At 39.1% G+C, this 27,458-nt stretch overlaps 1 protein-coding gene across 1 annotated transcript; it reads left to right on the plus strand.

Moving 5' to 3' along the window:
• Positions 1-1,910: 1,910 nt before the first annotated feature.
• rab23 (RAB23, member RAS oncogene family) lies at positions 1,911-24,605 on the plus strand. Its single transcript, XM_056261911.1, has 7 exons — positions 1,911-2,331; positions 9,672-9,891; positions 15,638-15,723; positions 15,795-15,951; positions 19,737-19,819; positions 19,894-19,986; positions 24,314-24,605. The coding sequence occupies exons 2-7, from the start codon at positions 9,737-9,739 to the stop codon at positions 24,451-24,453; spliced, it is 714 nt and encodes a 237-aa protein (XP_056117886.1). The 5' UTR covers positions 1,911-2,331; positions 9,672-9,736; the 3' UTR covers positions 24,454-24,605.
• The last annotated feature ends 2,853 nt before the right edge of the window (positions 24,606-27,458 follow it).

Genomic DNA, 27,458 nt, shown 5'->3' on the forward strand with positions numbered 1-27,458 from the left:
AAGTGAAGTAGCAGAGTCTGGAATTACCAGGCTAACCTATCTGACCTGCTGCATCAGTATATCCCCTCAAGAAGCTTAAGATCTGGAGAACAGAATCTTATTTTAATTCCACATTCGAGACTTCGTTAATCGGTCCGCGCCTCTGGAATGACTTGCCAGTGGAAATTCGATTGGCTCCGAGTTTGACCATTTTTAAGTCTTTTTTAAAAACTCATTTGTTCTCTTTGGCATATTAGGATTGTATTATTGCCTAATATGGAAACCTTGATGAAACAGAAACTGTATGCCTTAAAGTGGACTGTGTTCACTTTATGTTCTTTTGTTCGGTTCTTTTGTTGTGAAGCACTTTGGTCAGTCTGCGACTGTTTTAAATGTGCTATATAAATAAAGTAAACGTGAAACGTGAAACCAGGTCTGCAAAACTCAGTTGATGAATCAAAGAACGCTGAACATTTTCACACGGTCTTCCGTCATTGCTTGTGTGATGCAGAAACACCCAAAGTATATGCAGTTTGAAATCTGCCATGTTTTCTTAAATGGGAACAGTTCTTCAGCCAGTTTTGTAAAGTCAGCATGAAACAGAAGTTGCGATAATCTTTTCTTCTGTACTGTGAAGTATATCTAGCCTGGTAATACCAGACTCTGCTACTTCACTTTGCTTCATAAACAGAGTCTGGAATGGCATAATAGAGAAGTGTTTTCTCTCTCGCTAGGGGGCGCTTGTCTGAAGTTTAAAATCAATCAGATAAGTTAATGACGTATGTTATGCGCCGACACAGCCGCATCGAACCACAGACATCATGCATCGAACTCAAATCTATGATCGAACTTCCACTGTAAACCTGCTGTAAACACTTGATGATGCGAGCGAAGTACCGGAGTGAACATGGCTGTAAACGACTTTTGCAGATTATGCGAAGTTAATCTACGCATCCACGGTACAATCAGGGCCTCTAAACTGATATTTGACAGTAGAGAGAAACAAAAAAATATTTGCAGCCAACTGTCAAAGTTAGGATTAGTTCTGTCAAACACAGCTCTTTGTTCATCTCGAGTCTGTCGGAAATGCTGCAACTTAATTGCAAGATTACAGCATGTCATGGCAATATTTAAGACCTGGAAAAGAAAGGAGACACTGACCTGTCAAAAGGCTCCCCAGTTTCTCGCTGACGATCGGTAATAGTTGATGAATTAAACTTTTCCCAAAGGGAGTAGAGCCACAACATCACCTCCATTCAAAATGTTTAATACACACTCTTCTTGTTCGGGCTTCAGTTTGCTAATGCCGGAAATATTCTCCACAACTGAGCGAATTGCATCCGCGTCTCTTCATACCCGCGGTCGTTTTCGATTTCCCTGACCTAATCTTAAACACTTTCAGCCCGCCCTCTGTTCGTTGATTGGCCGGCTGTTTTCAGGCCGGAGGAAAACGGATAGATAGGCCGCTGTCTCAGACTGAGTACCATAGACAAGCGAAATGAAATTGAGCGGAAGTACGAAGTCTGACATAGTCAGGCTAAAGTATATCCGGGAGAAACGGCTTCTCGAACAAGAAAAAATGTAGTAGATTTTGTACATGGAGAATTGAATTGATTGGATGTTGTGGTTTGCTATTGGTCGAAAGTGTCCCGCCCTTGCACCAATAAACATGTCATCAGAGAAGAGAAGAGATCTTGCAGCAACAAGAGGAGAAGTTATATTTTGAGTAGGGATTACGAGGACAAGTTAAAAAAGATGTGCACTTATAAGTAATTTATAATAAATACTGCAATATTCCATAAACAAAAATAAAAAATAAAAAATAAAAATAATTGTCCATTTTGGTGACTAAATACAATTAAATAAATGAAATGGCTTTTATTTTGAAAAGGGTGTTTTTGGTGGGCGACAGACCGATATCGCAGAGTGGTCTCCCGCTTCACGCGTTGGTGTTGCTGCGGTCAACAGATGAGATACACACCGCATAGACAGTCGTGGATGACCGCAGAACACGTTACGACGCTCCGCTATATCTGTTCTCACCTGTACCTGTTGACATTTGCTTCCTCAGAGCTCGTTTGATATTGGATCATCCAGGCTGAAGAGAGAGAGAGAGAGAGAGAGCAGTAAAGGAGGAGGAGAAGAAGGAGGCCACTCCTTTGATAAACTGCGGATTAAAAAGCTCTCTGCATGCAGCTGTGTAATATTTACATTCAGCAGATGTGTGTGTTCATAAATCACTAGAGCTGTGTGTGTGCGTGGATGTTCCTGGACAGCTCGCGCTTATTATTATCCTCGTGTCGGATCTTCAGAGACGAAATAATGTAATGTAACCTGGCAACACGAATGCAGGTAAGACACCGCGTTCCCTTTCTCACTAACAAAATGTACCATGAAATTATGTTAAGTACCATCCAAATACTTATTAATAATCGTTCAGTACGTCTATATAACACAGTATCATGCCATCAGACACATCACTGCAACATCCCTGCTAACACACATCATATGTTCTAAGAACATTTTGCTAACGTTCCCATTAAGTTATTCAAACGTTTTTTTTTCCTGAAAGTTCTCTGAACGTTCTGAAAAATGTAAAAAAAAAACATTTGATCATCTGAAATATTTCAGGAAACACGTTTTGCGAACGACGTACACATATCATGCTAACGTTTTGAGAACATTAAAGACCAAATAACATTGAACTAACTTTCTATTAACGTTACTTAAAGAATGAGGCAACGTACAGTTACTAAAGATTGCTAACATTCCCATAAAGTTTTGAAAACGTTTTTTTTTTTTTCATGAAAATTCTCTGAACGTTCGAAACTACCTGTTTTTTAACGTGTTTTTTTTTTTTTTTTTTTTTTTATGCGAACAAACATTCCATTTGTTTATTCTGCAAACATTATGCCGGGGACGTTAAGTTAATTACTATTAAAAAAAGGTTCTCTGAACGTTCTGGAACATTTAAAAACATTTGATCAACTGAAACATTTCAGACCAAAAACCGTTTTGCGAACGACTTATAAATACCATGCTAACGTTTTGAGAACATAATTTAAGACCAAATAACATTGAACAAACGTTCTATTAACGTTACTTAAAGAATGTAACTTAAAAAACCGTCATAAAGAATGTAACTTTAAAAACGTTACTTAAAGAATGTTTGCTCATAACTTTGAGCCACACTTTTTAGTTAAAGGTCTGAGAACGTTCCACCACAACACTGTTGGTAACACTTTATGGTAACACTTTATTTTACAGTGCCTTTATGTTACATGTAGTTAGTTACTATAGTAATAACTATAAATTATGCATAATTACATGAAACTAACCCTAAACCAAATCAAACCCTAATCCTAACCCTTTAGTAAGTACAAGTAGTTACTTAATATTACTCAATACTTAAATGTATAATTACAGTGTAACACCGGGACCTTAAAATAAAGTGTAACCCACTTTATCTCGGTGTCCTTGTTACATGTACTTACTATAGTAATAACAGTACACTATGCATAATTACAAGCAGCTAAACCTAACCCTATGTACAGTTAGTTTGTGGTTAATTAATAATACTCATTAATATCTCGCAAGGATTTGTTTTGAACTACTAAAAATATGGGGGTTCCTTGCAATTCTTGTAATTTGGAGTTGTATCTTATACCATGTTAAATGAATATGGTAAAAACATGGTGATGGATACAAATGGTTACATGGTACTTTGATATGAGCCGTTTGCTGCAATGTTTTTGCCACTTTTTCTGCGTAATAATCAAAAGTACTTTATTAAATGGACTAACTGCAACACATGTAATCCTGTGTGAGATGTTTTGTGATGGATGTTTGTAATCTGACCACTAACAGCTGCTTTAAACAGCCATATGGATCTCTTGAAGTTCATAGTGTCAATCATATATTTATATTTTAGGGTTCAGCGTGTTTTTCCACCTGTCATACACATCCACGCCGAGTGAATGAGAGCACACACACTTCCCTGGTTACGTGGATCTCAGTGTAACACACACACACTTCCCTGGTTACGTGGATCCCAGTGTAACAGACACACACTTCCCTGGTTACGTGGATCTCAGTGTAACACACACACACTTCCCTGGTTACGTGGATCTCGGTGTAACACACACACACACTTCCCTGGTTACGTGGATCTCCGTGTAACACACACACACTTACCTAGTTACGTGGATCTCAGTGTAACACACACACACACACTTTCCTGGTTACGTGGATCTCCGTGTAACACACACACACACACTTCCCTAGTTACGTGGATCTCAGTGTAACACACACACACTTCCCTAGTAACGTGGATCTCTGTGTAACACACACACACTTCCCTGGTTACGTGGATCTCCGTGTAACACACACACACTTCCCTAGTTACGTGGATCTCAGTGTAACACACACACACTTCCCTGGTTACGTGGATCTCCGTGTAACACACACACACACACACTTCCCTAGTTACGTGGATCTCCGTGTAACACACACACTTCCCTGGTTACGTGGATCTCCGTGTAACACACACACACACTTCCCTGGTTACGTGGATCTCAGTGTAACACACACACACACTTCCCTGGTTACGTGGATCTCAGTGTAACACACACACACACTTCCCTGGTTACGTGGATCTCAGTGTAACACACACACACACACACACACTTCCCTGGTTACGTGGATCTCCGTGTAACACACACACACACTTCCCTGGTTACGTGGATCTCAGTGTAACACACACACACTTCCCTGGTTACGTGGATCTCGGTGTAACACACACACACACTTCCCTGGTTACGCGGATCTCAGTGTAACACACACACACACACACACACACACTTCCCTGGTTACGTGGATCTCAGTGTAACACACACACACTTCCCTGGTTACGTGGATCTCGGTGTAACACACACACACACTTCCCTGGTTACGCGGATCTCGGTGTAACACACACACACACACACACACTTCCCTGGTTACGTGGATCTCCGTGTAACCAACCTTCAGAAACACCTGTCAAGAAACAACACTGATTCATCTTTTGTTCTAAAAGCCGAACCAAACGAAAGGAAGAAATCTAATCTTGTCTGTCAAATGCATTTAAAACACATTTATAGAATAGTTGTTTAGTTTAAATTGCTCTGTAAATGTATATTGGTAACACTTTACAATAAGCTTCATTAGTTAATATATTAGCCTAACTAACATGAACTAACAATGAGCAATACATTTGTTACTGTATTTACTGTTATCTTTGTTAATGTTAAATGTCAATGTTAAAAATGAACTTGTTCATTGTTTGTTCATGTTAGTTGACAGTGCATTAACTAATGCTAACAGGATTTTAATAAAGTATTAGTAAATGTTGAAACTAACATTAACAAAGATTAATAAATGCTGCATATGTGTAGTTCATTATTAGTTCATGTTCACGAACGAACCTTATTGTAAAGTATTAGAAATCCAACTAAATGTCTACAACAGTACATAACAAAAAGACATTAATATACAGATTTTGCGAGTGTGTTTTATGTGAGAATCTCCCGTGGAGATGAGGTCGGGTGTGAGACTCATGGATATGGTTATTGTTGTGTCAGGTTATCTGATGTATTCAGTTACTCAGGAGAAACGTGGGAGGCCTTGCTGGCGTAACGTAATATGTAAGCGCTAGTGTCTCTGTCTCGCTGCTATCTACAGCATTCAAGACTCGAGACTCCTAGACACGACTATTGCGTGTGTCCCAAGTCACATACTTACACTGTGACCTAAAGTACTGTTTTTGGGAAGAAAAGTACATACTTTGGGTGTGTAGCAGAAGAGTAGACAAGCTTCGGGACGAACTACTGAAATGTCGCTTTGTTAAATGGATCCTGTCACTGTTTGAAGGGTAACTAAACCCTAAAACAACTTTTTTTAGTTAATGATCTGTAAGACTGGGGCTTTATTAATGCTGGTCATTGATTCAATTTGGCCTAATTCTTTTGACATTTGGGTATAAAGTTTTAATTCTACAATATATGGTGTAAAAACGTCTGAGCGCTGCCCTCTTCAGGTTGAACGGTGGCTACTGCAGTTGAATTTTCCTATTGGAAGTTGTGGTGCCCTGTGATGTAAGCAGGCACAAGCTAACCACGCCCTTGCCTACAGAGAGACCTGTCCCAGGTGCACGCCCCCCTCCGCTAGGCTCCGCCCACCTTTCCAGCATTTTTCAAATATTGCCAGTGGGTGGAGTCAGGCTCTGACCAGGGGTTTAGTTACCCTTTAAACTGCCCTATCAATCATCTCGTCTCAGTTAAATGAGGGAATTTAATTTAATTTCACAATTGTCTTCTGTAGAGCCGCTTTATTTGCTGAATCGAATTCATTTCAAACTTAATGAACTTTGCAACATTAACACAGTTATTGAACTGAATCAGCACTGAAATTATTTGAGCTGAATGATGACGCTATAGAGCTTGTGGCGGGAGGAGCAAACGACAGACACAGTGGGAGTGGTGTCAAGCCTCGGAGAGGCATTTATTAAATTGATTAAACATAAAATGTCCAAAAGGGGGAAATAAAGTGTTAAAATAAAAGGGGATCTGGTGTCCTCGTTGTGCCAGGGAAACGTGAAGGAAGGTTAGTGAAGAGGTGGGATGGGTCCAGGTAAGGGGGCGGTGTCCGACAGTCACACGCGTCTTCCCTGTCTCCTTGGGTAGAGGAATGAGTGGGCGGCGGCTTCGTCACATCACGAGCTGTCCTCTCCCGAGTGGCGGCTTTGGCGTCCTGGTCCGTCAGCGGCGTCACGCGTCTTCTGTGCTCGGACCGCGGGTCCGGCGACTTGCATCTCTGGCAGCGCGGGAATCCCTCCGCGCTCCCTTCCTGGACCCACGAGGACAACAGTGTGCTCGCACAGGGAAGAGACCGCTCTCCCGAGGAGAGGCGCGCTCAGCATTTAACAGGCGGCGGTGATGAGGCTTCATTCTCGTCAGGTGTGCCTCATCACACGCCGCCAATTCTCCTCATCAGCGCCCCTCCTCTCCAATTACACCCACTCCAGTCGGGAACCTGGCGAAGGGCGGCGAATTAAGGGACGGGGTGGCGCTGATTACGAGGGAGAGGCAGACGATCCGTCACAAGCTGCTTATCGAAATGTTTTCATAATTGATGAATTTTGGCTGGAAAAGAACATTTTTGGTCACGATTTGAGAGATTAGAACCAAAGTTGATGAGACAGTTGTCAGATTTCATTGGTGATTTCTAATATGAAAGTGATCTCACCTCGTCAGCAGACTTGGATTAGACAGCTTGATTCATATGGATTACTGTGTACAGTCGTGTGTTACCTTTTGAAGCTTAAAAATATTGATTACACTTTCAATGGATGGGCAAAAAATTATGAGATAGAGATAATATTAAAAATATCTATGTGGCAGTTTTTCCACGTGGTATCAAAAATGGTATATTTTTCTAGGTATCGTATCTAAATGAGAAATTCCAGTATCGTGACAACAATAATTTCTACCTTTCTGTAGATTCAAGGCCAGGAAAAAGACAGTTTTCATTGATTATAGTTGTTGAATCAATGCAGGGTTGATTTGATTTGCAACCAAGGTATGTTGGGGGTGAAAGCTCGGCATTAAAGGATTAGTTAAACTCAAAATGAAAATTTTCTGATAATCTTCTCACCCCAATGCCATCCAAGATGTTCATGTCTTTCTTTCTTCATTGGAAAAGAAATGAAGTTTTTTGAGGAAAACATTTCCTCAAATGTATGCTCCGGTCCGTTTATGAAGGATATGATCCGCGTTGCGAGCTTGAGCTCATTGTGGCGTTCCGCGCAGAAACCACTCTCATGTTGTTTTAAATTTGTGTATAGAATAACCAATTTCCACTTATTGATACTTATTATGAGTGCTTTTAGGGTTTTCAGTGATGTGCAAACTGTACTGTTCACATCTCCAAAAAATGTGTTTTGGGGTTTCATGACCGTTTAAAGGTACAATATGTAAGAATTTAGTATCAAAATATCCAAAAACCACTTGCACAGTGTTAAAGATTTCTTTCAATTGTGTACTTACATTATCCTAAATGTTTCCAGGAATTTGTAAATTCAGAGAAATTCACAATTTTAGGTAGTGCCGTCCCTGTTCACTTCGGTCGCCTGTCAATGACGTAATATCCGCGTGATCCCTGGTTTCCGCTCGTACTGCCATAGTAACCATGGCGACAGACGTGGACAACTGCGTAATGTTTAGCGGCACGCTCACACTGTTGTTGCTTCGTTCAAACATAATGGACCATGGCAAGCAGACTTTGGGACAAAAGGAGAACTAAATCGAGGATCAATATCAGCGTGGCGTTTTCGAGATGCCGAGAGCTAGCGTCCGCGACTAACTTCGACTCGACAGAGACGCCGCTCTTGCATGTACTTTATCAGACAGGTGAGCAAATGTACATAAAACTAATCAATGTGATATAGTTCAACATGATGAAATGTTAGAATATGGTCAGTATGTTATTCTAATGTTGATCTAGCTCACTGCTAGTCTCATATAGCCAACAAGCTAACGCATAGAATAACATTATAACTTTCAACACACTCAAATGCAGTTTAGTGTGATAGTGTAGACCAAGTGAAAAAGCGCTGCGTTAAGGCTCGTACACACCGGGACGAATATCGGTGCGCGTTATTCGGCAGCGTTTTTCAACGCGTTTTTTGTGTTCATACCCAAGCGATTTTGGCTGACGATGAGCCGAGTGAACATGCAAATTCATTCCCTGACATTAGATGGCGCCCATTTGCTCTGCAATACCACTCCATACCAGTTCTCTTTTATCAAGATTTTTGTTGTCGCTGTCGCGTGTGTCATATAGTTCTTTATGTTCCGACACCAACGAGACCAGCAGCTCTACATTCATCTTGCCTCGCATCTTCCTCGTCTTATTTCTTCCCGGCAGTGTAGAAGCTACTTGGCGTATATCTTCTTCGCCGTTACGTGTGTGTGCTCGGCAAGACCGTTTTGTGTTTGAGCGCCCCCAAGTTGTGTTTTACTGTAACTTCAGAAGCTCCAGACACGTGAGCAAAAGCGCCAATCTCATTGGTTGGATAGTTTTTGACGCGGCGCGTCAAACCAAAAAAACGAACCCGAGGCGTTTTTAAAAAAATGACGCTTTTACGCGTGGAGTTTTCCGCGTCGGTGTGCACACTCACATTGGCGCCCTTTGTTTAGTCACGAGGCGTTAAACGTCGGTGAATATCGCGCGCGAAATTCGTCCCGGTGTGAACAGGCCTTTACTTCACAAGTTTCATTCATCAAAAATACTGATCTGTGTGAGTAGTAATTCAGCACTTGCATGTAGTTCGGTAGAATTAAATGTTCTCTTTCCTTTATATCCGCAGGACTCGCGTGTGCCGTGTAGCGCTGATATCTGTCTCTCATTAGCACTCTCGTCCTGCTTTATCTCACAGTCATGTTAAAAAACATGAATGTTTTCACTCATCCATAATCATTATTAGATCCATCAGCACGACAGCAAGTTCCACGATTCCGCTTATTCACTGCGTCATCAACCTACGCCTTTGTAAGAGGTTAGCGACCCCCAGTGACGAAAAAGTAGCTTTAAGTAACACCTGATGCGTCATAATGTGTGTGATTATGACTGATCTGTCTATTGCTGTCCTAAAACAGGCTAGAGTTGAGCAGATCCCACAGCAGAAGCTCTAAAGTGACGTGAACCCCACACAGACCCAGCCATGCTGGAGGAGGACATGGAAGTGGCCATCAAGGTGGTGGTGGTGGGCAACGGGGCGGTCGGCAAGTCCAGCATGATCCAGCGATACTGCAAGGGCATCTTCACCAAGGACTACAAGAAGACCATTGGGGTCGACTTTCTGGAGAGACAGATCATGTAGGCATGCTTTCACGCTTCAGTCCGGTTGCTTTGAAATGCTTTTATGAGTTCTCATGCACAGCTTTTGGGTTCTGTGTTTGAACGCAGTCGCTCAGTCATTTGCAGATGTACCGATTAAAGCCGCTTTATATTGTTACAATGTCTGTAGTGTACATGAACAATGTTTACTCGTTCTCCATAGACTGAGAAATTCACGTTTATTTGTCAGCATAAGTGATTTGACAGGGCAAAACTGCAGATTATAGTTCCTCATGTTAGCATCCCCGCTACAACAACTAGCCAAACTAATCTCAAGCATTATTAAAGACAAGTAAACACTCTTAAAAAAGAACAAATAAAAAAATAGCAATCACAACGAATAGATACAACTGAACAAAGACACGATTTTCAGGTATTCAGGTTCAGAAACTAATCAAATGTAAAATAACACTGCACTGCAATAAACAAAATATACATTACAAATATAGTTACAAAAGTTATTCAGTCAAGAACTGAATATGGCCAAAAATTCATTTTTTGGTTAAATGGCGCTATACGATATATATATATCTCTGTACTTTCTACGTTTTTCTATTTGGATAAAGAAAATCTGTATTTATTAAAAAATATATATTTCACATCCTGCCCAATGATATCCTACAAACAATGTTGATATTGAAGGATATGGAAACAAATATAGTGAATGTAATGTAGGCTATGCAATATATTATGTCGTTAAAAGGTGGTTACAATCACATTACATTGTAACATTACAATCTAAAAACAAAAATAATGCTTTTGTTTTTAAATTCACTAAAGGCTAAACTAAAAATGAAAATAAAACAAAACCACGAACTAATTATATTAGCCTGCATTTGATTACCCCACTTTCATAAAAATATACTTGTAGGTTTAAAATTCCACATATGGCACATTTATTGTCTCCAACAACAAATACTTTAGCAATATGTATATTTTAGTCAGAATTAGAATAGATTCACTTGCAGAAGCTCGTCCTCTCCAAATGGACATATTTGTTTGACTTTCTAACATTTACAGATGAACAATATACCTGTGAAATGTAAGTTAAGCACTGAGGAAAGCACCACATCTCAAACGCATTAAACAGCGCAAGTATTTATCTGTCAGTCAGCAACAGTATCTGTCGGTCATCTGACAAGCTGCTTTAAACTATATCTTACCAGTTATTTTGAAGCCCTTAATATATATTATAATATAATATTTTGCTGTATGTAAACCATACCATAATATAATATTTTGCTGTATGTAAACCAGAGCACAATGCACACGTTCTGCATGGGAAACCCTAATGATACCGCATTTGCCAGAATGTGTGGTATAGAAGCAGTGTATATCACATCATAGATGTATCCCACAATGCAAAGCATTCACCTTGACCTTCCTTTTACTAAAGAAACCAGATGCCATATCAAATGTGATTTTAAAAACCTCTGGCTGCTGAATAAAACGTATATTATAGACATACAGTACAGTAGATATATTCAGTGGACAGAACTACTTTACATTTATAAGAATTTTGACATTATTTACATTTTCAAGAAACATAACAATGTAAAAATACAGAGCGGGACAAACCAGTGAAGGTGAGGAATGTGTTTTATTTGGCTGGGCTGTTGTTATTGTGACGTTTTGAGTTTAGTTTTTAACCCCATACTCACGTACTATGAAGCTGATTTTGCACTGATGTAAGACTCATCATTCCTTTGTTATGAATAATCTGATCATTACGTTTGCAGCCATCACATTCTGAATAAGTATTTTAATTGTTACTAATTTTCCAGATTATCCATTAATAGGCATTGTTATATAAACCAGTTTGAGTTAATCCATCTCAAGTGGACCATTGTAGTTTTCTTAAGCACATAATAAAATGGGCTTTTCCCCTGAATTCTTCCAGCCGTAGCTCTGCAACCAGAGCAATCTGAAGATCAGTTTTACAGCACATTGAACTTTAAAACTGCACTTTTTTCACACTTAAAGCCAGGGCAGAGTAGCAATTTTTTACTAGGATATCGGCTGTTTATTAGTACTTATAAAGCACATATTAATGCCTTATTCTGCATGATATTCTACATGCCTTAATCGACCCAATACCTAAATTTAACAACTACCTTATTAACTATTAATAAGCAGTAATTAGGAGTTTACTGAGGCAAAAGTTGTAGTTAATAGTGAGAATTGTACACTAATCTAATTTAAAGTGTGACTGTGAGTTTATATCTCATAATTCATAAGACTTTTTGCTTGCAGTTGAGTTAGTAACACTTTACAATAAGGTTTCATTAGTTAACTACCTTAGTTAACATGAACTAAATACTTCTACAGCATTTATTAATCTTAGTTAATTTCAACATTTACTAATACATTATTAAAATCAAAGGTTGTAATTGTTAACATTAGTGAACATGTTAGTTCAATGCACAATGAACTAACATGAACAAACAACGAACAGCTGGATTTATATTAACTAACATTAACAAAGATGAATAAATACAGTAACACATGTATTGCTCATTGTTAGTTCATGTTAGTTAATGCATAAACTAATGTTAACTAATGAAAGTGTTACTGTTGAGTTTATATCTCGCAATTCAGACTTTTTTCTCTCAGTTCTGAGTTTTTAGATTATATCTCGTAATTCTTCTGACTTCATATATCACAATTGCAAGTTTATGTCTTGTAATTCTGACTTTAAAAAAACAAACAAACATGATTTACTTTAAATTTCGTGGTGGAAACAAGCTTCTAATTATTATAATCTCTCAAAAGAAATGAAGAAAATCAAAAATGAATTTTCATACTGAGATATATTTTGCCAGTACCACCCATGTGTTTCATATTCTGCTTTTTGCATATACTACAGTATGTTGATCAGTATCCACTCATACGTGCTGTACATAACATCCTCAAGTGGTCACAGAAACAGAAACAAATGCCAGTAAACAAGAGATGATTGAACACTTCTGAACAATCAGGTTTCCTGTTCCCATTTAAATATGGGAAATGATAAATAACACGCGGTGACGCTCAGGCAACCCCTTGGGAAAAGTAGATTTTCTTCCTGGCTCTTGCTAACGTGAGATGTGACATCAGCAGGGAACGCCAGAGAAAATCTGTGCGGTTTACTGGTTGTACACATAAATCGAAACGAGGAACAAATGAGCTGTCGGTGGCGTCATCGGTTTCAAAGCGTAGTCAAACTGAGAGCGAAAGCAGGGACCAGCCGCATAAACACTTAAAGGGTTAGTTCACCCAAAAATGAAAATGATGTCATTAATGACTCTCCCTCGTGTCGCTCCAAGCCCGTAAGACCTCCGTTCATCTTCAGAACACAGTTTAAGATATTTTAGATTTAGTCCGAGAGCTTTCTGTCCCTCCATTGTAAATGTGTGTACGGTATACTGTCCTTGTCCAGAAAGGAAATAAAGACATCATCAAAGTAGTCCATGTGACATCAGTGGGTTAGTTAGAGTGTGTTGAAGCATCGAAAATACATTTTGGTCCAAAAATAACAAAAACTAGGACTTTATTCAGCATTGTATTGTCTTCCGGTTCTGTTGTGGATCCGCGTTCAGTGCCGCCGCTGACGTGTGTCTGGTGTGTGTGTGTGTGTGTGTATTCTGGTTCTGTTGTGGATCCGCGTTCAGTGCCGCTGCTGACGTGTGTCTGGTGTGTGTGTGTGTGTATTCTGGTGTATTCTGGTCATCAACTGGTTCTGTTGTGGATCCGCGTTCAGTGCCGCTGCTGACGTAAGACGCTGCTGACGTGTGTCTGGTGTGTGTGTGTGTGTGTGTGTGTGTGTGTGTGTGTGTGTATTCTGGTTCTGTTGTGGATCCGCGTTCAGTGCCGCCGCTGACGTGTGTCTGGTGTGTGCGTCAGCAGCGACACCGAACGCGGATCCACAACAGAACCAGAATACACACACACACACACACACACACACACACACCAGACACACGTCAGCAGCGTCTTACGTCAGCGGCGGCACTGAACGCGGATCCACAACAGAACCAGAATACACACACACACACACACACACACACACACACCAGACACACGTCAGCAGCGTCTTACGTCAGCGGCGGCACTGAACGCGGATCCACAACAGAACCGGAAGACAATACAATGCTGAATAAAGTCCTAGTTTTTGTTATTTTTGGACCAAAATGTATTTTCGATGCTTCAACACACTCTAACTAACCCACTGATGTCACATGGACTACTTTGATGATGTCTTTATCTCCTTTCTGGACAAGGACAGTATACCGTACACACATTTTCAATGGAGGGACAGAAAGCTCTCGGACTAAATCTAAAATATCTTAAACTGTGTTCTGAAGATGAACGGAGGTCTGACGGGCTTGGAGCGACACGAGGGAGAGTCATTAATGACATCATTTTAATTTTTGGGTGAACTAACCCTTTAAAGGCTTATTTCACCCAAAATTGAAAATTAGCCCATGATTTACTCACCCTGAAGTCATCCTATACCATGACTTTCTTCTTTTAGCCAAACACAATCGGAGTTAAATAAAAAAATATGCTCATACAAGTTTTATAATGGGACTGAATGGTGCCTTAGAAGCCGCAAAAAAAGCGCATCCATCCATCATAACAATAATCCATACGCCTCCACGGGTTGATCAAAGTTTTTTGGAAATTATGGGATATATATATATATATTTCTTTGGTTGAACAAACCCTTTAAAATTAGTCTTAAGAATTAGCCTGACCAACAAGCAAGCAGTTAATTAGGGCTAATCAGTCTTACTTGTATTCAAATTAGACCAATTTATCTTTTTATGCAACTGACTTAAAGTTATGACCAGTCTTGACTAGTCTAAGCAGTTTATGACCCAATTATTTGATGTAACTTGCGTTTTAAAGACTTTTTCATTGCACTCTTAAAAAACAAAGGTTCTTTTATTGGTTCTTTAACATCCATAGAAACTTTCCATTCCACAAAAGATCTTCACACTGGAAAAAAATTATTTATATTTACGGGTGTCACGATTCGATAGATATCATGATACTGAACTCACGATACGATATTATTGCGATACTCCAAGACATATCCTAACAAAAAATGTACTGTTGATTAAAATGCTAAATTTAACATTACATTGTGTGTGTAAATGAATAGGCTTGGACTTGGTGCTAAAACCCAAAGCTGGACAATAGAGACACCAGAATAACAATATTCATGATTCTGAAGCTGAAAACACAGAATTATTTTAGACAAATATGCTTTCTCTGTCACTGACTAGATATATTTATAATAATGTAGGCCACTTTATACTGGTAACAAGACATTTGGCATTATTAGGACCCACAAATATCCCCCCATTGCATTATTATACATTATATTCAACATATATAGTAGTTTAATGTTGTAATGACACTAAAACTCTGTAAACTTAAATTTTTTCTCACACACTACAGTGATTTTTTATTTTGGTTGATTATACACAATACATATTAGTCACTATATACACACGATACATATTATTGCATTTTTGTATTGCGATAAATTGTTACACCTCTATTTATATTAGAACAAAATGATTCTTTTCTAATAACTGTTCACTGAAGGGTTATTTTGGGACCCAAAGTAGTTTTTCTATGGCATTTCTGTGAAAACTCATTTTAAACCCTATTTTAAAGAGCTATTAGACGTGTGCATATACAGTATGAGTGTTAAGTTTGTTTGCATGTGTTCCAGAGTGAACGACGAGGACGTGAGATTGATGTTGTGGGACACGGCAGGACAGGAGGAGTTTGACGCCATCACCAAGGCCTATTACAGAGGTGCGAGTGTGTTCCCATACTGGGCTGTCTCTGCTGTGTGAGTGTGTGTGTGACGTGTGATCGTCCCGCAGGAGCTCAGGCGTGTGTGCTGGTGTTCTCCACCACCGACAGAGACTCGTTCGAGGCCATCGGCAGCTGGAGGGAGAAGGTGGAGATGGAGGTGGGCGACATTCCCACGGTCCTGGTGCAGAACAAGATCGATCTGCTGGACGACACCGTGATCAAGAAGTAAGAGTCAGTGATGCGCTTTAAAGGTGGCATTTTAGCGGCATCTAGTGGTGAGGTTGCGAATTGGACCCAACGGAAGTTACGGTGGCCGACAGGAAGTGATGTCGTCGTCTGAGACAGCAGAGAGTAGCCAGTTAAAGGGGTGGTTGATTATGATTCGACTCTTTTAACTGTAGTTAGTGTGTAATGTTGCTGTTTGAGCATTAACAACATCTGCAAATTTACAACGCTCAAAGTTCAAAGCAAAAGGAGATTGTTTTTTTAAAAGAAATTGCTTTTTAAGGACTACAACAAACGGCTGGTAGGAACTACACAAGCATCATTAACCTTAAATTTACATAAACCCCGCCCCCGTAACATGATTTAAGCTGCGTTCACACTACAAGCGACTTTGTTGCTGCCGGTCGCCAACAAATACGTTTTCTTGCTGCTACAAACAACCATTTTGGAAGGAAAAGTCTAAATATAAATGGAATCAGTACATAAAATGCATAATATTAAAGATGAACAAGAAACAGTGAGTGCTCTTTGCCATCGCGGCTATTTAACTGCAGCAAACGGGCAAATGCCGGTCTATCTGTGTTCCCGAAACCCTTCAGGCACGGAGTCAGTACGGTGAACACCACTGTATGTACACGAGATATATCATACACTCACCTAAAGGATTATTAGGAACACCTGTTCAATTTCTCATTAATGCAATTATCTAATCAACCAATCACATGGCAGTTGCTTCAATGCATTTAGGGGTGTGGTCCTGGTCAAGACAATCTCCTGAACTCCAAACTGAATGTCAGAATGGGAAAGAAAGGTGATTTAAGCATTATTGAGCGTGGCATGGTTGTTGGTGCCAGACGGGCCGGTCTGAGTATTTCACAATCTGCTCAGTTACTGGGATTTTCACGCACAACCATTTCTAGGGTTTACAAAGAATGGTGTGAAAAGGGAAAAACATCCAGTGAGCGGCAGTCCTGTGGGCGAAAATGCCTTGTTGATGCTAGAGGTCAGAGGAGAATGGGCCGACTGATTCAAGCTGATAGAAGAGCAACTTTGACTGAAATAACCACTCGTTACAACCGAGGTATGCAGCAAAGCATTTGTGAAGCCACAACACGCACAACCTTGAGGTGGATGGGCTACAACAGCAGAAGACCCCACCGGGTACCACTCATCTCCACTACAAATAGGAAAAAGAGGCTACAATTTGCAAGAGCTCACCAAAATTGGACAGTTGAAGACTGGAGAAATGTTGCCTGGTCTGATGAGTCTCGATTTCTGTTGAGACATTCAGATGGTAGAGTAAGAATTTGGCGTAAACAGAATGAGAACATGGATCCATCATGGCTTGTTACCACTGTGCAGGCTGGTGGTGGTGGTGTAATGGTGTGGGGGATGTTTTCTTGGCACACTTTAGGCCCCTTAGTGCCAATTGGGCATCGTTTAAATGCCACGGCCTACCTGAGCATTGTTTCTGACCATGTCCATCCCTTTATGGCCACCATGTACCCATCCTCTGATGGCTACTTCCAGCAGGATAATGCACCATGTCACAAAGCTCGAATCATTTCAAATTGGTTTCTTGAACATGACAATGAGTTCACTGTACTAAAATGGCCCCCACAGTCACCAGATCTCAACCCAATAGAGCATCTTTGGGATGTGGTGGAACGGGAGCTTCGAGCCCTGGATGTGCATCCCACAAATCTCCATCAACTGCAAGATGCTATCCTATCAATATGGGCCAACATTTCTAAAGAATGCTTTCAGCACCTTGTTGAATCAATGCCACATAGAATTAAGGCAGTTCTGAAGGCGAAAGGGGGTCAAACACAGTATTAGTATGGTGTTCCTAATAATCCTTTAGGTGAGTGTAGAATTATAGGAGTTTTTGACTGCTAAAATGAGCTTCTCGTTCAACTAGCCTCGGTCAGACTCAGCACTGAAGAGTGAAATGCTCCACTGACTTCACTCCTATTGGTTGCCGCTCCCGAAAGTCGCTCTTCATTTGCATAAAGTTAAACAGATCTCAACTTTGTCGCGTCGCCAGACACACCCCACCGGTCGCTGTCGCGCGTGTCGCCGGAAATCTCCCGCTCCCAATTGAAATGAATGCTATTGTGTCGTCGCTTGTAGTGTGAACGAGGCTTTATAGGTTATTAAGACAGAATATGCTAATCAATGACTAGAAGAAAACTACACATAAGCTACATAAATTCATCAACTAATGTCTACATGTTGTCACTTCTTCTTGAGTCTCTCCATCTGTGTCCGACTCCGGTTTTAAAATAAAAGGCTAAAAGTTTTTGAAATGTTTAGTGCATGTGTGTGTGTGAGGTAAAAGGACACAAGCTCTTGAAGCTCCGCCCCCTGTGCCGGGAGCAGCAACTCATTTGCATTTAAAGGGACAGACGCAAAAACTATGCGATTTTGCTCACCCTCAAAAAGTGACAATTTTAACATATCTGTGTATAAATATAAAAATATCTGTGGGGTATTTTGAGCTAAAACTTCATATACACACTGGGGACAACTGAGACTTATTTTACATCTTGTGAAAAGGGCATTATAGCACACCTTTAAGCAATGAGGTGTCTTTAACAAAGATAAATTAAGAAATTAGGTTTACTTGATTTTTTCAGTAAAACAATATGTTATTGCGAATATTATTGTTACTTGTTCTTCATTGTGTCAGTGTTTTATTCGCTGACTTTAGCAGCTTTTGTGCACGAAGATCAACATAGTGACGAAACGCGTGTGTCCGCTCAGGGCCACTGTAGAAACATGTCGATGTAAGCGGACCCGCGGTGTGTGTAGATAAATGGCTCATCTAAGGTAATAAAAACATAACGGTTCATTACTTAAGGTCTTTAGACACCACTAAAAACATAGTTATGTATATGACATTGCATAACTGTCTACAGATCCTCCTAAATATTACACAACGCAACTCACGTGGCGGTCGAAAATGACAGAATGTACTATATTTTAGTTTGATAATGTTTTTTTATTTAATATTTTGTGTTTTTAGGGGATTTTAGGGTACTACATTATATTTACGCAGTATTTATAATGTATTTATTCTCGTTTTGAGCATAGACCTGAAAATTTAATTTCCAACTTAATTTGTCATAAATCTTGAATGCTTTAAAGCACAGACTGAAGTTTGATCTCTGTTTAAAGTCAACTCGACACTTGGCAGATTATTGCAGAAGTGAAAAAAGTTTAAAAAATGAACAGAATTTTATGTTTATTGTTATTAAAAATACAAAAAATACGATTTAAGATTTTTAAAACACGTCTTACTCTAAAACTGCAAGAAAATTAAAGCCATTAATCTAAACAAGTTGTTCCAAATTTGAGCTTATATCTCAAAAAATAAGTTTTTGTGAGATTTGTTTGTCCGCAGTACCAAAACTAGATGAAATGTGTCTCCCATTCATTTCCAATGCGCTCATTTTAGACTGTGAACTATTATACAAGTGTGACTATTTTTTTCAGGACCATTTAACCTTTTCGAACTTTTAATAATTATATGAATAACAAAGGGTTTATGAAGTTAAATGCATAAAAGTAAATAAAAGATAAATATGCATACGACCAAGAGGCCAACAGTGGTAAATAATGTAATTACACCTTTACGTGTGTGTGTGTGTGTGTGTGTGTGTGTGTGTGTGTGTGTGTGTGTGTGTGTGTGTGTGTGTGTGTGTGTGTGTGTGTGTGTGTGTGTGTGTGTGTGTGTGTGTGTGTGTGTGTGTGTGTGTGTGTGTGTGTGTGTGTTGCTTCAGTGAAGAGGCCGAAGGTCTTGCTAAGAGGCTGAAACTGAGATTCTACCGCACATCAGTGAAGGAAGATCTCAACGTCAATGAAGGTGAGAGATGAAGCTTTTCCGCTCACTAAACTGATTATGCTTTATTATTAAATAACACAATATATTTGTTGTAGTTTTTAAGTATCTGGCTGACAAATATCTGCATCGACTCAAGCAACAGTCAGCGGAGGAGAGCGAGGTTGTTCACACGTCCAGCAATAAAATAGGTAAGACTGAACTTTTGTGTCATTACTTTATAAACGGCTTTGTTAAAATGTAGCATTCTCTCTTTTTTTTTCTTTTTTTTAAAAGAAATTAATAATTTTATTAATTTAAAAAAAAAATCGTTTTCAAATAAATGTTGTTCTTTTGAACTTTCTATTCATCAAAGAATCCTGAAAACAAAGTATCACGGTTTCCACAAAAATATGAAAAAGCAGCAAAACTGTTTTCAACATCGATAATAATCATAAATGTTTCCTGAGCAGCAAATCATCATATAAGAGTGATTTCTGAAGGATCATGTGACACTGAAGACTGGAGTAATGATGCTGAAAATTCAGCTTTGATCACAGGAATAAATTACACTTTACAATACACTCACCTAAAGGATTATTAGGAACACCATACTAATACTGTGTTTGACCCCCTTTCGCCTTCAGAACTGCCTTAATTCTACATGGCATTGATTCAACAAGGTGCTGAAAGCATTCTTTAGAAATGTTGGCCCATATTGATAGGATAGCATCTTGCAGTTGATGGAGATTTGTGGGATGCACATCCAGGGCACGAAGCTCCCGTTCCACCACATCCCAAAGATGCTCTATTGACCGTTCGCAAAAGCCACGCCCCCTAGTTATTGTTGCTACGCCCGTCAAACAAATGGTCAAAACGACCAGCGCCACAGATTGCCATGACGGGAAGAGGTGCGTCAGTGACCTTTTTTAGAGCAATACCTCCGCGATATCCTCCAGATCGAGGCAAAAGGGGTTATAGTATGCAGTGGAGCGATATATTCAAAATATAAAAATACGCAATGAAGGAGACACGACTACTATCGAGCCTAATAATGCTCTCAAGCTCTCAAACCGGTCTCAAGCGAAATCTGAGAAACCCCATGACCTGTAACGTTAGCAGCTACCTCAAATGCAACCAGCACAGCCTTGAAGAAGATGATTTAATAAGCTGTTTCAGTGGCTAATTGTTTAAAGTTAGAAATATATAACTTGCGCTTTGCCTCAGATACAGGATTATTCATTCGCTTTAACAAGCAGGTTGTTCATTACCACGGCAACCGCTTGCGTGTCATGCTGAATGCGATTGTCGTGTTTAAAAAGTAACTATACATAATAGACGGAAAGATGCAGATAACCATACATTATTTCTATTCGTTACGATATTGATATGAACTGATGTTGTCAAGTAAGCTTCATGCGTTCCCCGTTGCGAACGTGCACTCCTCTAACGTTAGCTAGTCTAAACTGTAGTCTACGGGTGCTGCTCTGCTGCTCATTTCCCCCCGAAAATATCATGTTAACAACAACACTTTAGAAAACGTACTTCCTTTGTGGATCCTCTTGATCTGCTTTCTCCATGTGTCTTTGACTAATCTCATTGTCTCAGTCTCACGCACACTGCACGTGAGTTAACCATGTTCGACACATGTAACTGGGAGTGGGGCCGTCCACACTGTTTGATCCATTGTAGGCACCGCGCACGTTGTGTTTTCGGCTTTTGAAACAGAAAGAACACAACTCCTCCAGACAATCTCTCGGGGTATCTAGTGTCCGATTTACAAACGCCGTGGGCTTCACCATCTTGCTTGGAGTCAATGTTTGACGGACCTGCTCACATAGTAACGGTTGCTATGATGTGTGATTGGACAATGGCCGTTTTGGGGGAGGGGCCTGCGAACGGTCAATTGGGTTGAGATCTGGTGACTGTGGGGGCCATTTTAGTACAGTGAACTCATTGTCATGTTCAAGAAACCAATTTGAAATGATTCGAGCTTTGTGACATGGTGCATTATCCTGCTGGAAGTAGCCATCAGAGGATGGGTACATGGTGGCCATAAAGGGATGGACATGGTCAGAAACAATGCTCAGGTAGGCCGTGGCATTTAAACGATGCCCAATTGGCACTAAGGGGCCTAAAGTGTGCCAAGAAAACATCCCCCACACCATTACACCACCACCACCAGCCTGCACAGTGGGAACAAGGCATGATGGATCCATGTTCTCATTCTGTTTACGCCAAATTCTGACTCTCCAGAATCCAGAATCGGTCTGTCTTCACCGGCCAAAGGTGGTCAGCGCAGACCACAACGATCTGCCCAGGTCTGTCGGTCCTGGGCGAGCCCCATCCAATTGTGTCCCAGATCTTGTCGTAGCGAGTCGCGCCATCGTGTTGCAGGGCGTCCGCGTGGCCGCTTGATGTCAATCGGCAGATTTTGGTGAGCTCTTGCAAATTGTAGCCTCTTTTTCCTATTTGTAGTGGAGATGAGTGGTACCCGGTGGGGTCTTCTGCTGTTGTAGCCCATCCGCCTCAAGGTTGTGTGTGTTGTGGCTTCACAAATGCTTTGCTGCATACCTCGGTTGTAACGAGTGGTTATTTCAGTCAAAGTTGCTCTTCTATCAGCTTGAATCAGTCGGCCCATTCTCCTCTGACCTCTAGCATCAACAAGGCATTTTCGCCCACAGGACTGCCGCATACTGGATGTTTTTCCCTTTTCACACCATTCTTTGTAAACCCTAGAAATGGTTGTGCGTGAAAATCCCAGTAACTGAGCAGATTGTGAAATACTCAGACCGGCCCGTCTGGCACCAACAACCATGCCACGCTCAAAATTGCTTAAATCACCTTTCTTTCCCATTCTGACATTCAGTTTGGAGTTCAGGAGATTGTCTTGACCAGGACCACACCCCTAAATGCATTGAAGCAACTGCCATGTGATTGGTTGATTAGATAATTGCATTAATGAGAAATTGAACAGGTGTTCCTAATAATCCTTTAGGTGAGTGTATATTCACATAGAAAACACTTATTTTTAATTGTAATAATATTTCACAATATTACGGTTTGTACTGAATTTTTCAACAAATAAATACATCCTTGGTGAGCAGAAGATATATATATATATATATATATACACTCACCGGCCACTTTATTAGGTACCCCATGCTAGTAACGGGTTGGACCCCCTTTTGCCTTCAGAACTGCCTCAATTCTTCGTGGCATAGATTCAACAAGGTGCTGGAAGCATTCCTCAGGGAGTTTGGTCCATATTGACATGATGGCATCACACAGTTGCCGCAGATTTGTCGGCTGCACATCCATGATGCGAATCTCCCGTTCCACCACATCCCAAAGATGCTCTATTGGGTTGAGATCTGGTGACTGTGGAGGCCATTTTAGTACAGTGAACTCATTGTCATGTTCAAGAAACCAATTTGAAATGATTAGAGCTTTGTGACATGGTGGAAGTAGCCATCAGAGGATGGGTACATGGTGGCCATAAAGGGATGGACATGGTCAGAAACAATGCTCAGGTAGGCCGTGGCATTTAAACGATGCCCAATTGGCACTAAGGGGCCTAAAGTGTGCCAGGAAAACATCCCCCACACCATTACACCACCACCACCAGCCTGCACAGTGGTAACAAGGCATGATGGTTCCATGTTCTCATTCTGTTTACGCCAAATTCTGACTCTAACATCTGAATGTCTCAACAGAAATCGAGACTCATCAGACCAGGCAACATTTTTCCAGTCTTCAACTGTTCAATTTTGGTGAGCTCTTGCAAATTGTAGCCTCTTTTTCCTATTTGTAGTGGAGATGAGTGGTACCCGGTGGAGTCTTCTGCTGTTGTAGCCCATCCGCCTCAAGGTTGTGCGTGTTGTGGCTTCACAAATGCTTTGCTGCATACCTCGGTTGTAACGAGTGGTTATTTCAGTCACTGTTGCCCTTCTATCAGCTCGAACCAGTCTGGCCATTCTCCTCTGACCTCTGGCATCAACAAGGCATTTCCGCCCACAGAACTGCCGCTCACTGGATGTTTTTTCTTTTTCGGACCATTCTCTGTAAACCCTAGAGATGGTTGTGCGTGAAAATCCCAGTAGATTAGCAGTTTCTGAAATACTCAGACCAGCCCTTCTGGCACCAACAATCATGCCACGTTCAAAGTCACTCAAATCAACTTTCTTCCCCATACTGATGCTCGGTTTGAACTGCAGGAGATTGTCTTGACCATGTCTACATGCCTAAATGCACTGAGTTGCCGCCATGTGATTGGCTGCTTAGAAATTAAGTGTTAACGAGCAGTTGGACAGGTGTACCTAATAAAGTGGCCGGTGAGTGTATATATATATAATTATTTATTTATTTATTTTTTGACTAAGCTAACCAACCAAACCTTGACACCCACTCTCATTAATATAGGTTTTATTTTTTATTTTTATTTTTTTGCATATTTAACCAACAGTGCCAGTGTTTATCAACCTTCAGATGTATCATGATCGTGCATTTGTATATAGTCTCTTGCTCTTTTTCCCCCAGGTGTTTTTAACACTTCCGGCGGCACTCATCCGAACCAGAACAGCGGCGATCTGAACGGGCGTGATGTCATCAACCTGCGACCAAACAAGCAGAGGACGAAGAAAACGAAAAACCCGTTCGGCGGCTGCAGACTCCTGTAGAACGGCTTCATATCGAGTGTGTCGTACGTCACGGAGTCCTGTGGATGAGTGTGAGAGCTGCAACGGCTCCAAACGCTCGTTTCTGCGCCAATAGCAGCATCCGTCACAATCACAGAGCTAATACGACACACACACATGCTCTACTGGCGCAGAAGTGACTCGACGGAGTCAAACCCTCAGTGAGCGACGGGAAATTGGAGGTCTGTTAAGATATTTTTGTACGCGTATTCAAATCTTTTGGACACTGCCCCGTCCTCTCATTTTAGCAATGATTGTGGCTCAAAATTGAATCTATGTTCTCACAGATGTGCATTATTTGATGTGGTACACAGCAGGGTAATATTCAGATGTTCTCTAATGAGATTAATTACACACCATTTGTGCATTTGGACTGTTCATCGTTTGTGCAATATGTTCGTATGGGTGGAGATGCATATTTGCAATCTTCCCTTAAAAGTAATGTTCATTTGTTTCTTATATGAGCAGTGTCATGAAGTTCAACCCATATGTTCTTATAGGTATTTTTGTATGAGAAATGTAGTAAAGTAACGACTTACTGAAATCCGTGACATTTAACACAGTGCCAAAATGTTTCTACTTGTCCGAAATGTAAATAGCGTCAGTAAATGGTTGAACGAGTCATATTTTTTAGATATTATTTCAAATGCAATCAACATCCTTGATATGCATCAATATGCTCTTCTGAGACTCTGTCATATTCGAACTCAATACCAAATGCAAGAGATGAATTATATAAACATATTCTTTTGGAATAAGGAAGTTTAACTTTTTTATTTTTTATTATTATTCATTTGCTGACAATGCTTCAGATATTAAAGCACACGACATCATCATACACTTACTGCTAGGGCTGGGCGATATAGCTACTAAAAATATATATTGATATTATTAAGCCTCTATGGAGATATTCCACATTTATCTTAATATATATATATATATATATATATATATATATATGCATTTACTTTGAAGTGGCATAAAACTAAAATGTTCACACTAACATGCAGTAAAAATCTTTTTTTTAATTAAATGAACAGAATTGCAATTATATTATAACTTATTTTTAATCATTTTCATTCATATGCACCAATGTAATAAAAACTAAACATCAGTATTTGGTTACATATATTGTTGTACTATTTTTTACTAAAACATTGCAGGAGCATTAAAAAAAACCATTGAGCAATCATATTCTTATAGTTTCTTTTTCAAAAACATTGATGCATAATTAATAATAACAAGAATTTCTTTTCATTAATCCAGGTGTGCCTGGCCTCAGTAACAATAATCAGGCACACCTGGATTAATCAGTTTGTCCAATAATGACAGACAGGAAACAAATGGCTGGCTGAAGTTCAGGAAGTAGTGAAGCTGTGGCATAAAGCCTATTCTTACTAGTAGCAATTACAATTAAAGAGCTCTCTAATTCGATTATTAGTAAAAATTACAATTAAAGAGCTGTCTAATTCAAATATTACTAGTAAAAATTACAATTAAAGAGCTCTCTAATTCGATTATTAGTAAAAATTACAATTAAAGAGCTCTAATTCGATGATTACTAGTAAAAATTACAGTTAAAGAGCTCTCTAATTCGATTATTACTAGTAAAAATGACCATTAAAGAGCTCTCTAATTCGATGATTACTAGTAAAAATGACAATTAAAGAGCTCTCTAATTCGATTATTACTAGTAAAAATTACAATTAAAGAGCTTTCTAATTCGATTATTAGTAGTAAAAATTACAATTAAAGAGCTCTCTAATTCGATTATTAGTAGTAAAAATTACAATTAAAGAGCTCTCTAATTCGATTATTAGTAAAAATTACAATTAAAGAGCTTTCTAATTCGATTATTAGTAAAAATTACAGTTAAAGAGCTTTCTAATTCGATTATTACTAGTAAAAATGACAATTAAAGAGCTTTCTAATTCGATGATTACTAGTAAAAATGACAATTAAAGAGCTCTCTAATTCGATTATTACTAGTAAAAATTACAATTAAAGAGCTTTCTAATTCGATGATTACTAGTAAAAATTACAGTTAAAGAGCTCTCTAATTCGATTATTACTAGTAAAAATTACAATTAAAGAGCTCTCTAATTCGATGATTACTAGTAAAAATGACAATTAAAGAGCTCTCTAATTCAATTATTACTAGTAAAAATTACAATTAAAGAGCTTTCTAATTCGATTATTAGTAGTAAAAATTACAATTAAAGAGCTCTCTAATTCGATTATTAGTAGTAAAAAATACAATTAAAGAGCTTTCTAATTCGATTATTAGTAAAAATTACAGTTAAAGAGCTTTCTAATTCGATTATTACTAGTAAAAATGACAATTAAAGAGCTTTCTAATTCGATGATTACTAGTAAAAATGACAATTAAAGAGCTCTCTAATTCGATTATTACTAGTAAAAATTACAATTAAAGAGCTTTCTAATTCGATGATTACTAGTAAAAATTACAGTTAAAGAGCTCTCTAATTCGATTATTACTAGTAAAAATTACAATTAAAGAGCTCTCTAATTCGATGATTACTAGTAAAAATGACAATTAAAGAGCTCTCTAATTCAATTATTACTAGTAAAAATTACAATTAAAGAGCTTTCTAATTCGATTATTAGTAGTAAAAATTACAATTAAAGAGCTCTCTAATTCGATTATTAGTAGTAAAAAATACAATTAAAGAGCTTTCTAATTCGATTATTAGTAAAAATTACAGTTAAAGAGCTTTCTAATTCGATTATTACTAGTAAAAATGACAATTAAAGAGCTTTCTAATTCGATGATTACTAGTAAAAATGACAATTAAAGAGCTCTCTAATTCGATTATTACTAGTAAAAATTACAATTAAAGAGCTTTCTAATTCGATTATTAGTAAAAATTACAATTAAAGAGCTCTCTAATTCGATTATTACTAGTAAAAATTACAATTAAAGAGCTTTCTAATTCGATTATTAGTAAAAATTACAATTAAAGAGC

This window comes from Rhinichthys klamathensis, unplaced genomic scaffold (genome assembly GCF_029890125.1).
Source record: "Rhinichthys klamathensis goyatoka isolate OS25496 unplaced genomic scaffold, OSU_Roscu_1.1 h1tg000188l_1, whole genome shotgun sequence".
Lineage (NCBI taxonomy): Eukaryota > Metazoa > Chordata > Actinopteri > Cypriniformes > Leuciscidae > Rhinichthys > Rhinichthys klamathensis.